Source organism: Marmota flaviventris, chromosome 5, assembly GCF_047511675.1.
Source record: "Marmota flaviventris isolate mMarFla1 chromosome 5, mMarFla1.hap1, whole genome shotgun sequence".
Lineage (NCBI taxonomy): Eukaryota > Metazoa > Chordata > Mammalia > Rodentia > Sciuridae > Marmota > Marmota flaviventris.
Genome location: NC_092502.1, coordinates 145,734,687 through 145,747,200, shown reverse-complemented (window position 1 = coordinate 145,747,200; position 12,514 = coordinate 145,734,687). Strand labels below are relative to the sequence as shown.

The following is a 12,514-nucleotide window of genomic DNA, read 5'->3' as shown; positions in this document are numbered from 1 at the left end:
AGAGGCCAAGAGGGCACCTGCAAGGCAGAGACCTTGGCTTCTCTTTCCAGAAGTGTTGCCACCACATTCTCATTCTGAATGCAAAGCACAGAAGAGCCTCTGCTCTGGAGAATTAACCCGGTAAAAGTTCAAACCATTGCCTTTCTCATCCTCACTCTCAGGCAGGTTAGAGAAATGAACTGGGCCCTGGCCCAGCATGTCACCGCTGTCCTTACATTCACTCTTTGGTGCAGTTCTGCCTTTGTTTCCTCATCATCCCACAGGTCATCAGGAAGAGAGTTGAAATCAGCCTGCCACTGAGCTACGAAATCTTGCTTGTGATCAGGACGCCTTAGAAACTCCTGGAAACTTGTTCTGTAAGACATTGAGAGAAGGAGAGGGATCTTATATGTCATACCTGTAAACTGTAAAATTCTGACTCTGGAACTTTACTCACCTGATCTGGTATAAGTACACAAGTACAGCATGCTGGTCTTCTCTCAGATGCCTGAGAACCGTTTTGATGGTGCTGATGTAGGAATTCTCTATTAGTTCCCAGTAAGGTATTAAAAATGAAGGTAATTCCTGTTCATGGTAAAGCATAGAAATCATTGTTTCAAAATGAAAACTCTTCTGAATAATTGCGTCAAAAGAGTATTATAAGCAAGCAGATCAGGAAACAGTTGCAACTATCTGAAGCATTCCCTGTGAAACTTCCCACTTCTCTTTTCTTTCCCTCTCCCAGTTAATTACCATTCCAAAGAATTCTTCAGGTCTCAGTGCAGACATCATCTCTTCCAGGAATCATCCCCTGACCCAACAGTTTTGCAAGATTACATTCAGATGGCCTGAAGTTGGCCCTTAGCTCCCTGTACTCCTATTATCATAACATCAATGACATTAATTGTAAGTGCTTATTTATTCAACTCTAGAATATCAGTCCTGTAAAATCAAGAATTATGATCATCTTCTTCATCACCTCTTTTTTTTTTCATCTTGTTCACCTCTATCCAATCTTTCCTTAATTACCATAGTGCCTGAGACCTAGTAGATTCTCAAGGAATATTCATTGAATGAATGAATCGAATCATCACATTTTGCCTCAGCTGGAAAACTGCCTCCTAAGGAGAACGCAAAGATGCTATCTCAGAGGGATGAATAAGATCCTGTACCTGGATGGATTCTGTCCCTTCATGTCCTATTTCCCAGTGCCACTGTCCTCTCTCATTCAGGTCCTTATCAGCTCTTGTCTAGAAGGTACAGGTATCTCCTGGTAAATCTCAAGAATTCTTTTCAATATCCATGAATAACATTTCAAAACCAGCTAATAATGACTGAGAACTTATAACCACCAAACAAATTGGTTTTAATTGCTTTTCCCATTTGAATATGAAGCAGTTGAGTCAACAGAGGCCACAAAGCCCATATAAGGTCATGCAGCTGCTGAGTGACGTGGCTGGGATTTGAACACAGACAGACTAATCACAGCCCACATTTTAAAATGATTCACCCTCCTGTCTCTCTCAGTTACTGTTTTGAAAACAGATTCCAACATGTTATTTCTGTAGAACATTCCATGGCTTCAACTATCCAGCAGATAAAGTCAAACAATCCAGCACTCTTTCAATGTCCTTAGAAATCTGATCCCTTCTCTTGTTAGACTTGACTCCTGAAGCCGCCTCTGCAGACTTTCTGCTTCCAAATACATTGAGCTATTTTCTCTTGGGTACCTCCTCCCTAACTAACTATATTAATCCCCTTCTATGTTATTATAACAGTTTCTATTTTGTTTACAAATACAGCGTGCTATAATGAGTTGCTTATATTCTTCTGTCTTCAAGCAAATTTTGTTCTGGGACATAGAAACTGCAACTTACGTGTTTTTGTGCTCCCATCCCTGAGTGCAGCATTTGCAAATAAGAGGTTTTCAATGGATGTTGACGTGGATGAAAATAGACGCTCATGAATCCAGTTTTGACATTAGTTAGAGTTTTGGGAGACTGGTTGACTGCATTTAGTTTTAAAAGCCTAAGATTTTACATCCAACCATAGATTAATGTATTTATCTTAATCAAATATTCATGATTCATTTATCTTAATTAAATATTTACATTTCCTTTAATGCTTCTCTGACACTACTTTACACCTTTTTCTGACCTAGCTTCTTCTCTTTCTGGTTTCAACAGAAAACCAGAGATACCTATCATTCGTGTATCTCTCTCTCTCTCTCTAGGTCATGCAAATTTATATATATATATTTATATCTATATAAATATATAGATATATATCTCACAGTCTCTCTTAAAAGAAGTGGTATCCAGAGTGATGCTAAAGAGCATTTTAAATAAACACACTTTTTTTTTTTTGGTACTGGGGATTAAATCCAAGGGGGCTGAACCACTGAGCAATATCCCCAGCCCTTTTTATATTTTATTTTCAGACAGAATCTCACTAAGTTGCTGAAGGCCTCTAACCTCAGCCTCCTGAGCTGTTGGTGTTATAGGCATGTGCTAAGATGCTTGGCAAATAGACACACTTCTGAGCCTCCCTCCTGGTCAATTTCAATCCATTAATCAATGCCTGTGCCAGAGAGTTACCAGCTAAGAATGGGCCTCATTGAATTAACATTCTGCTCTCACAACTGTCATCTATCTCTGGTAATTTTGTGAGGAAATTTCTGAATGCTATCTTGAATTCAAGAGATCTTACGTCTGTGGTACTCTCTGATCCATCAACCCCACCTTGCTATTAAGGCAAATTAATGGACCAGTTGAACAAGATTTATTCTTCCCGGGCAGTCTCCAAGCGATCATTTTATACTTTATAAGTGCTCAGAAGCCATATGTTTAATGATTTTCTGAAGTTTTGCCAGGGATTAAGTGTAGACTCTCAATCTGTATGTTAATAAGCATCATCCACCTGTTCCTAAATATATAGGCATTTGACCTTGGTTAATTATAGGTAACAGAAACCTTGCAAAGTGAAATTGAGGCTAAGGGGGTCTATTTTTTAAGAAGGGCCAGGTGAGAATGGATCAGAGTTCTGAATTGAACAGTGGTCTACTTTTTGGCAGAGAAATCCCATGTCTGTCAGCTTCTTGAGAATGATAGATTTCCAAACTTGGAACACGTGGCTCTGTGGCCCCTGTACTCAACTTCAGTCTAAGGAACAAGTGCAGGAGGAGGAGGAGGTGGGGGAGGAGAAGGACTGCTATGATTTGTGGCCTGTGAATGAGGACACTGAATGGGTCATGGAGCCCAAGGCACAGCTGCCTCTTTGGAGAAATCCTGCCTCTTGGGCGTCTGTTCTTGTATTTCCACAAGCTGGAAAGCAAAGACCTTTCACTCTGATTGACTCCTAGCTGCTCTCTGCACCTTCCCTTGTGACTGGCAAAGAGGGTATGGAGGCTCGCCTTGCACTTGACTGCTGCCTGAAAAAGCCAGATCTGCAATCTCCCTTTTCATGCTCTTTCTCTCTCTCTCTGCCTCCGTGTACCTACTGAGGTAAGGCTGACCAGGGTCCTTAGGAGGCCTGGAACTAGGCTTACCAGACAGAGTACAGATGCCTGCTTAAATTCATTGCTTATTAGAAATCCAAATGTAACTGGTGACATGTGCTCCTCTTCCTTGGCAGGTGAACTCTGCAGCTCCTGTGGGAAGCCTTGAGGGGGAAAGGACCAGGCTGACTCAGGTGACCTGCCTTGCTGTAGCAGCAGCAGCCACTCTCCACAGGGCCTCACTCAGCTCACTGGAGGTCTGGCCTGTGTCTGTCCTCATTGTCCCTCTTCTCTACCCTGCTCAGTGCCCTGAAGAACACAGGGAAGCTGTCTTGCCCTCCCGTAGTCTAAGTGTATTCTCCTGCTCCTCTGCTGTTACCTGTGGTGCTGCATCCCCAGTGAAGACCCAGGTCCCCTCCGGTGGCCCTCTCTGTGCAGAGGTCATCTTGAGCCCCAAGACCCTGCTCCCTTACTTCTTCACCTCAAGTCTTGAGTCCATAATGACTCCCAGCTATCCCTTGTTTGGGAGGAATGATTGAATCCTTGTAGGTTCCCTTACTTTCTGACCATACTTTATTCTATCTCCTCAAATTTTCATTTATTTTTCTCCAGAATTTTTACTGCTAAAAGACGTACAGGGGAACTAGTATCATATCTTAATATTGATGCTTATTTAGTTATTTAATTCTTGTCCTCTATTTTCTGCTTGTTTTCTATGGCTTTATTTTTTTAAAGGGCTTTCAGGTTTGGAGTTCAGGAATGTGCTTTGGGTTTTGCTCATCACTTCATACCCGTTGTAAACATTAATTTTAATTTTATTTCATTCCCCCAAACCTCTTCTATATTCTGCTTCTAGGAGTTTTTTTCCCCAAATTTTTTAATTGGTACATTGTAGACCTAGGACAGTTTTGGAATACACACACACACACACACACCTATACATGTAATTTGTATATAATTTGTATACATATATATACATACATGCATACATACACAAATACACAAATACAATATGTAGCTTCTTTTTGGATGAGTGTTGTACATATTTATAATGATATATTTAATGTTCTCATCTTTAAATATTTTCTGTTTTAATTTTACTCTCAATGATAATTAATTACTTCCTCATGAACCTATCAAGAGTCTGTTACACGCTCTGCACTGTGTTTGATTCTGTGTTTTATACAGTAAATTATTCAACGTGCTCTTTCCTTCCATCCCCAAATTTCCATCTAACTGAGGAGACAGGACATCCCTAGGAGAGCTCCTTCCTAACAGCAACACCTCAGGTGCTACAGTTTGCCTTTGAATCTTAAATGATTTGCAGGAATGGTTCTTGCTGGATTTATCAGAATAGGACATCTCTGGGGATTACAGTAGAAAGAGGGGACTTAGACTTGTAAAAGCTTCTTTCCTTTTAAAAACGTTTTAAATCACCATTCTGTGCAATTTTCCTCAACCGATTTCCCCTAACCGGAAGTGCCTGGTGGCAGCTGGGCTTGGCAGCTGTCAGAGAAGGATGGGCTCCCTGGGGATCTCCTTGTTTAGCACACCCATTTCAGGCTCTCAGGTCAGAGAGCTGTCTCCTTTTTTTAATATTTATTTTTTCATTGTAGTGGGATGCAATACCTTTATTTTATTTATTCATATGTGGTGTTGAGGATTGAATCCAGGGCCTCACAGGTACTACAAGAGTAAGCGCTCCACTACTGAGCCACATCCCCAGCCTCAGCTATCCACTTTTTTTTTTTTTTTTTAAACAGGCTTACTTAGCTTCAAAATTTTCTCCTATTTCTAAAGAATCAGAGGTTAAACTCCATTTAAAAGCATGTGAGCATTAGAACTGGATAGAGGGTCATAAATTTGCTGTGTATGTGTTCAGTGGAAGTCATTCTAGGAAACTGCATTTCTGCTTGTCCTCAGGAAGAAAATTGGTCCTCCCAGAACCCATTTGCTCTCTTGATTTTAGCACTCAACAGAAGTTCAAAATATGACTCAGAAACTCGAATGAAGAGGAGAAACTTTGAGATGTGTTTTAATGATAAACTCTAGAAATTTTGTTATTTCTTCTCTCTATTCCCCCGAGCCCCCCCTCTCTCTTACTTTCTTTCTGTGGTGCTGGGGATTGAACACAGGACCTGTGAATGCGACTCAAGAGTTATTACCACTAAGCTACACTCCTAGCTCTATCTCAGATTTTTGATGAGTGCACATATATTACCAGTTATGAAATGATTTTTGTATGTTGCAAATAATGATGTGGATCATAAACCAGACAAAGAATGGATTCTTTGACTGTAAGTTGCATACCTCAGGGATTGGTTCATTCACGTAGACCCATTCTTCAGATCCTGGCTTCGGTAGTGGTGGTGCTGTTGGAGTGGGTGATATGTCTGTAGAGTCGGCAGGTGATTTTTTTACTGGTGTTTTTCCTCCTAGTGATTTTCCTTTAGGAGAAAATTAAACATGCATATTAAAACATTTTGATACAAGTAGATGAACAAGACAGAATTCTTTCTAGTAAATAAATCAATCCATGATTGCCAGGGACTTTAGGCAATTCATTAACTATTTCTTGAGTTCCTTTATACAGTCTTACAAAATCAAAATGAAAATAAATATCTCATTCTCTTCTCCACAGCCCCCAAATTAACCAATAAAACAAATAGTGATGAAATCTTTTCTTTTTTTAAGGCAATACAACTGCTCTCATTCAATTGGCTATTGAAAAACTTGATGTTTTATTTCCTTTTTTGCCCTTCTATCCTGAACATGTGGTTATTATGAAGTTTGGACTCTAGTGCAAATTGTGTTTCATTTCCTAGTGCAAATTAAACTGTCTGTCTGGGATGAGAAAGGGGACAGCTAGAACAAGAGTGGTGCTGTTGGTGTCCCTTGGGTCCAGGGCAGAGGACAGGAAAGAAGGACAATCCAATTCTTGAGAGTCAACTGGAGGAGGTGGGGCAGGCAGGTGGGAAGAGGCCATTGCAGATCCTGAACCTCCCTCCACTCCCTGCAGGTGACAAGGCTTCTAGGAAAAACTACTTTTCTTGCTATAGCCAGAGAGTAATTGATGGTTGAAGGTAGGTGCTACGCCATAAGTCTGGCTGAATCAAGGTGTGAGAAAAGAAGAAGGAATGAAAGGGAAAAGGGGGAAGGGAGAGCATGGGAGGCAAACAGAGGGGAAAGAAAGGAGAAGAAGAGGAGACAAAAGGAGGAAAAGAGGAAAGAGGAAGAGTTGGTGTAGTGTTCTAATTTAGAATTTGAAAAGACACCCACTTACCTGTATTGAGCATTAAGAAGAGTCTAGAACAATGGCAAGTTTATGGTCTGAATGACTTGTTCCTTGACTCAGAGAACCCTGATGTTCTCTGGGATCAAGGCTATTAGAGGTTAGAAATTCACTCAATTTTAATTCCTCTTACCTTCAGATTAATTATTGAGATATTTAGATGCAGTTTATAGATGCCCATAATATAGGGAGTGCTTTCTTTGCCCCAAATATATTTTTCTAATGAATATTATTTAATGACAATGTTATTTAGAAAAGTAAATACATCTTCCACTCTTATGTTAATTGAAAATACATGGATTATAAGTAGAGGAGAAATTGTCAACGGTGTCCTGTGGACAGTTTAGGTCATTTTTACTTACACACACTTAAAAACAGTATCCATTACCATAGATCTGAAATTGTATCTAAATTTTTGAAAATGTAGAAAAATTTAAGAAAAATTTTGGGCATGTAATAGCTAAAGATATTCAGTATACACACGCATATGTATATATACATATATACACACATGTACATATATATGCATATATATGAGTATATATATATATATATATATATATATATATATATATATATATATATATTATAGGATGAGTTTTCATCCTTTGACCTGAATCTCTGGTGAAATAAAAGTGATATTTTTATTTCATCCTATGCCATATATATGTGTGTATATAAATATATATATGTATATATATATATGTGTGTGTATATATATAATACACACATTTATATATAAACACACAACACATATATATGTATATATATATTTATAAAAAAAGAAAAGTGTAAAAAATGTGTATATACATACATATATGTGTGTGTATATATGTGTGTGTGCATGTGTGTATGTACGTGTGTGTGTGTGTGTGTGTGTGTGTGTATGTATAGTATAGGATGAGTTTTCATCCTTTGACCTGAGTCTCTGGTGAAATAAAAGTGATATTTTTATGGTAACCTCAAGATGAATTTTTCTAAGCAGAAATCCTATGAAGGGCTTAGTAACTATAAACTTGGAACTATACTGAGTAGTCACTTTTTTTTTTACACTTTTTTTTCCTTTTCTTAATAAATATCATGATTATTTAGTGAAAATTAAGAGAGATAGGGAATAGTTTTTGAACTATTTGGCTTTGAGTCTATGTGAGTTTTATCCAAATTTTTAACAGTAAAAATGTCCATGGGAGGAAAGACTTGAAAGGATAAATATTGTGCACCACAGTGATGGAAAGATGTCACTTTTGAACAAAACCTTTGAAATCATCTTAAGTGCAACAAGGAACATTGCTTCAAAGGCTTCAGTTTCTAATAAGAAATTTGCTTTCACTTAAAAGATTGAATCCTTGAATGCTTGGTGTAGCTATTCCTCAAGGGTGAATGATTTGGAGAATAAGTTTTGGCTAGTATGTTGTACAGGTAAATTTTAGCAACTTATTTCTTAAAATAAACTTATGGTAACATGCAGAAGCCTAAGGAACTAGTACAGGTAATAAAAATAAAGTAAAAAGAAAATTTTGATTTTAGAATACAGGATTTATTTAATCGATATTACAAATAAAGAAATAGTCAACCAAAGATGAAATGACTGAGCAATAGGTTAGAGGGGAAAAAAATCAGTACCAACTTTATAAAGACCTAAAAGTCAAGACCTGAAACAAAAAATTAAATAAGAAAATAAACAATTCTTAGGTAAGAATAAACTGTATTAACTGACTAGGAGAAGACACTAAGAGAACAAAAATACTTTTGCATTAAATTAATACCCAGGGAGATTAGAGGATTGAGAGGTAAAAACTGTAGGAAGGAGGAAAAGATATGAAACATCTGATTTATTATGTTATCAAGAAAGGCATTATTGTTCTTATCCTTTGGTTCCAAAATATTTCTAGTAGAACCAGATTTTATTAATAGTTTCTCTAGGGAGGAGCCAGAAGTTTAGGTTAGCAGCGATGGCTTTCTAATTGCCTTGGGAGTCAGCCACATTGGGCCAAAACTGACTTTTTAAAAAAATATTTTTAGTGTAGACAAACATATTTTATTTTTATTTATTTATTTTATATGGTGATGAGGATTGAACCCAGTGCCTCACATGTGATAGGCAAGCACTCTAACACTGAGCCACAACCCCTGCCCCCAAAACTGACTTTTAACTAATAGCTAATGCTGATGGCTGCCTGAGCTTCAAACAGAGACAACCAAAGCTGGTATTCAGGATGACTTGGATAAGATTAAAATTTTAGCTTAGAAATTTAGTTGACTGAGATAATACAATCAGGAAGAGAAGATGGGCAGAATTAAGCAAGGAGCCAGAGACTGATCATGAACCAGCTTACTCTCTAGCTCAGTATCGAGAAGCTGTGTGAAAAAGCTCATGTAAGGAAAGTTTCCTCTCCTCACTGTCCTAGAATTCATGTTGCTCCTCTGTGGAATTAGAGAGATGGCATATGGACAACCGAAAAGTAATGAGATTGATATCTGATATCACTTACAAAACCTAGTTTTAGTATAATTATAATCAGTGATAAGTGAAGGGCTCTTCCTTGGTCAACTTTACATAGAATTCCACTTTCTATCCACTGTCTTTGGAAAATTGGTCTGGGTCCAATAACAACAACACATATAAGTTTACTATAAGCCAGAATTGGTTCTAATTATGCCTTACAAATGTTTCTTATATTCCAATGACTACAATAGAGCAGTAAGCCTTGGGCTCTAATGTAGAGGTTCACAAACTTTAATGATCAACAGAATCCCCTGAAGATTTGTTAAAATACAAGTTGCTGGGCATCCCTCCTGGAGTTTCAGATTCAGTAGGTCTGGAGTTAGGCTGAATATTTGTATTTCTAATAAGTTCCCAGGTGATGCTGCTGGTCCAGGGCCAACACCTTAAGAGACAACGCTCTTGTAGATACATCTAGCAAAATCGATTTCATTTCAACTTTGACTCTTTTTTCTATCTTCCATAGTACTTCAAATAAGTGAGTTTAATGTTTTTAACATTGACAGTACAGTTTTTTTAGAGGCCCATAGCACCTATAATAACTGAAATTTAACTCAAGTTAGAAGGCAAGCACTGGAACAATACTAATGTGAACATGTGGAGCAGATCACAGGAACTAAAGATGGTATTATTGTATTCCCAAGTGTTCGTTGGTGAGAACTCTAGTCTCAACAGATATTCCCCAAGGGAGAAGAATTCTGCAAACAATATGCTTTTGGATCCTACCTACTACATCTCTCACTCCCTGAAACATGCATGTTGACATAGAAAAAAAATCCTATAATTAAAAAACATTTAAACATGATGTAACTTAGCATTTTCTGAACTTAGTTAGTTAGTATCTTTATTAGAATCCTAATTAGCATCTCCCATGTAAGACTATAGAGTTAAAAGCCATTGCTTTCTGAAGGACTATAAAGGGTCAATGGCAAATGGATAGAAGAGGCTAAGAAACACTGTTAAGATTACCTAAATAGAATTGTGTATGGAATCTCAATGTTAAGATTTTAGGAGAGGAGGGGTAGAGATTGATCTAACATGCAGAGAAGAACATAAATGAGTCAAAGACACCAATATCAGAAAAGAAGGATGATTTTGAAGAAAGGAGAAAAGAGATAGTTGCTCAACTCACAAGAGATGCTTTAAATATAATCATGATCAAATGTCCTGTGAGATAAACAGATAATCGATTAATAGTGTTCACCCATGGTGATATTAATTTCAAATATTAAAAAAAAAATGTTATTTTTCTTCATGAAGGAGAAAATCTTCTCTTATTATAAATGTCAAAATATTTCTTTGTGACAGATTTCTAAATTTTGATTGAGAGTTCATCTATTTCAAATATTATTTAATATTATAGAATAAGTAGTAGGATAAAAGCTAAATCTTTTGAGTTAGTGATATTGAGCTAAGTACATGGCTCCAATGTATGTATTTTACTGTTGTATTTGGGTGTTTGCTTGTGGTTTGTTTGGAGTTTGTATTCCTTTAATTAAGAAGATGCTCTATAACATGTGCATTATTGTGTCTAAATCTGATGATTTTGTACCTAGTAAGCATACTTAATTGCTATTTTTGATGATTATATGATGATCCTTCATTTGTTTTTGTTTTTTGGATAACAATGAACAAGCAAGGGATAAATAATATAAAATGTGAAAACTACTCAATTAATAAGTAAATTATTATATCATAAATTATTGCTCTTAGATTTGAATTAAAATTTTAATGTCAGTGTTAACTTGCCAATCCACTCTAGTTCTATAGGCCTACAATCCTATAATCAGAGAGGGATGAGAGTCTCTTTGAGAATCGTGATTTAAATGCCAAAACAACCATATTTTTAGCACATCACTTTGCGGACATTGCACACTCTTGAACTACAATTGTGTTCAATTTGTGATGAACAGTTAAGCAAAGGCACAACTTCATGACAGTGCCATTTGAATGTAAAGAAGAACAGAAGCAGCTGACTGTGTGTATCCCCAACTGCATTTCAGCCTTTAGTTAATTGGCTACTTTATAGCAGCTTAACATAAATCTAACTAACATGACTTAGAGACTCGGGAATTTTTTTTAAACAAACTATTAATTACTTTAAAATTATGTCCCCTTTATTGCAAATAAACAGTTAAAGTAAGATATTTTTTAAAATGAAACAAGGGTGAAGGAAAAAACTGTAACATAAAATGGAAGGTCAAAACCAGGAGAGACAAGAAAAAGCAGATATTGAGATGTAGGTCCTTGTACAGGCAGTAAACCTGAGCCAAAAATTTGGTTCTGAACTTCCAGACAGCCAAAATACAAAGGGAAATGCTGTCATTTTGGGTGCTAATTATATCCTCATTCAGAGGAAGGAAATTTTTTCTGGTCCTTGATACTGAATAAAGTTTCTTACCTACAATTTCATGTAGGGGTCACTGAACAATGTAGTGGACATAGTATCCCCGCAGAAATGTAATACAAGGTTATTGTGAGTATATCAAAGTTTACCTCCACTGTTATGTTCTACTGTAGAAGAAGTTTATGAGGACTTCATAAACTTTATCAGTGAAATCAATTTAATAGAAGGTCAAAGAAAATTCAGGGCAGTATGTGTAACTTTCTGATGGCAAAGCTTACTTAGCCCAAGGATAATACTAATGAAGATCGCTGATGAATGCATATTCTGCCTCTTGGACATTCTCTGAATGATTCCCTGCAAGCATCACTTTTCTTAGCAGGGCCCTTGCTAAAAGGCAGGATACACAAAGTTTGAGGCTATTTTCTTTGGTAAGGACTTATGATTTACAAATGCCTGAGAGACGTAGTCAATGCATACTCATATATACTACTAGCTGTTTTCACTGACAGACTTGCACAATGTGGATTACATGTAATAATGTCATAGTTTAGATCTAGAATGCCCCTGAATATCATATACTTAAAGGCGAGGCTTTTGGGAAGTGATTGGATTATGAGGGCTCGGATCTCATCAGTGGATGGATTAATTCACTGATGGCTGCATGAACTACTGGGAGGTGGGACATAGTTGAAGGAAGTAGGTTACTGGGGGTACACTCTCTGGTCTCTCTCTCTCTCTCTCTCTCTCTCTCTCTCTCTCTCTCTCTCTCTCTCTCTCCTTCCTGGCTGCTATGAGCTGAGCAGGCTACCTTTGTCACACCTTTCTGCCATGGTGTTTCTGCCTTGGAGCCAGCCAACCATGGACTGAACCTCTGAAACCTTGAGCCAAAACAAATCT

General features: G+C 37.3%; 1 protein-coding gene across 1 annotated transcript in view; it reads right to left on the bottom strand.

The window, feature by feature from the left end:
• Spef2 (sperm flagellar 2) overlaps window positions 1–12,514 on the bottom strand; it is a 168,564-nt gene that overhangs the window by 62,734 nt on the left and 93,316 nt on the right. Inside the window, exons 20-22 of the mRNA XM_027936256.2 lie at window positions 5,786–5,933; window positions 437–564; window positions 216–354 (exon numbers count right to left, since the gene is read on the bottom strand). Of these exons, the coding sequence (XP_027792057.2) occupies window positions 216–354; window positions 437–564; window positions 5,786–5,933 (415 nt within the window). The remainder of the gene's footprint in view (window positions 1–215; window positions 355–436; window positions 565–5,785; window positions 5,934–12,514) is intronic.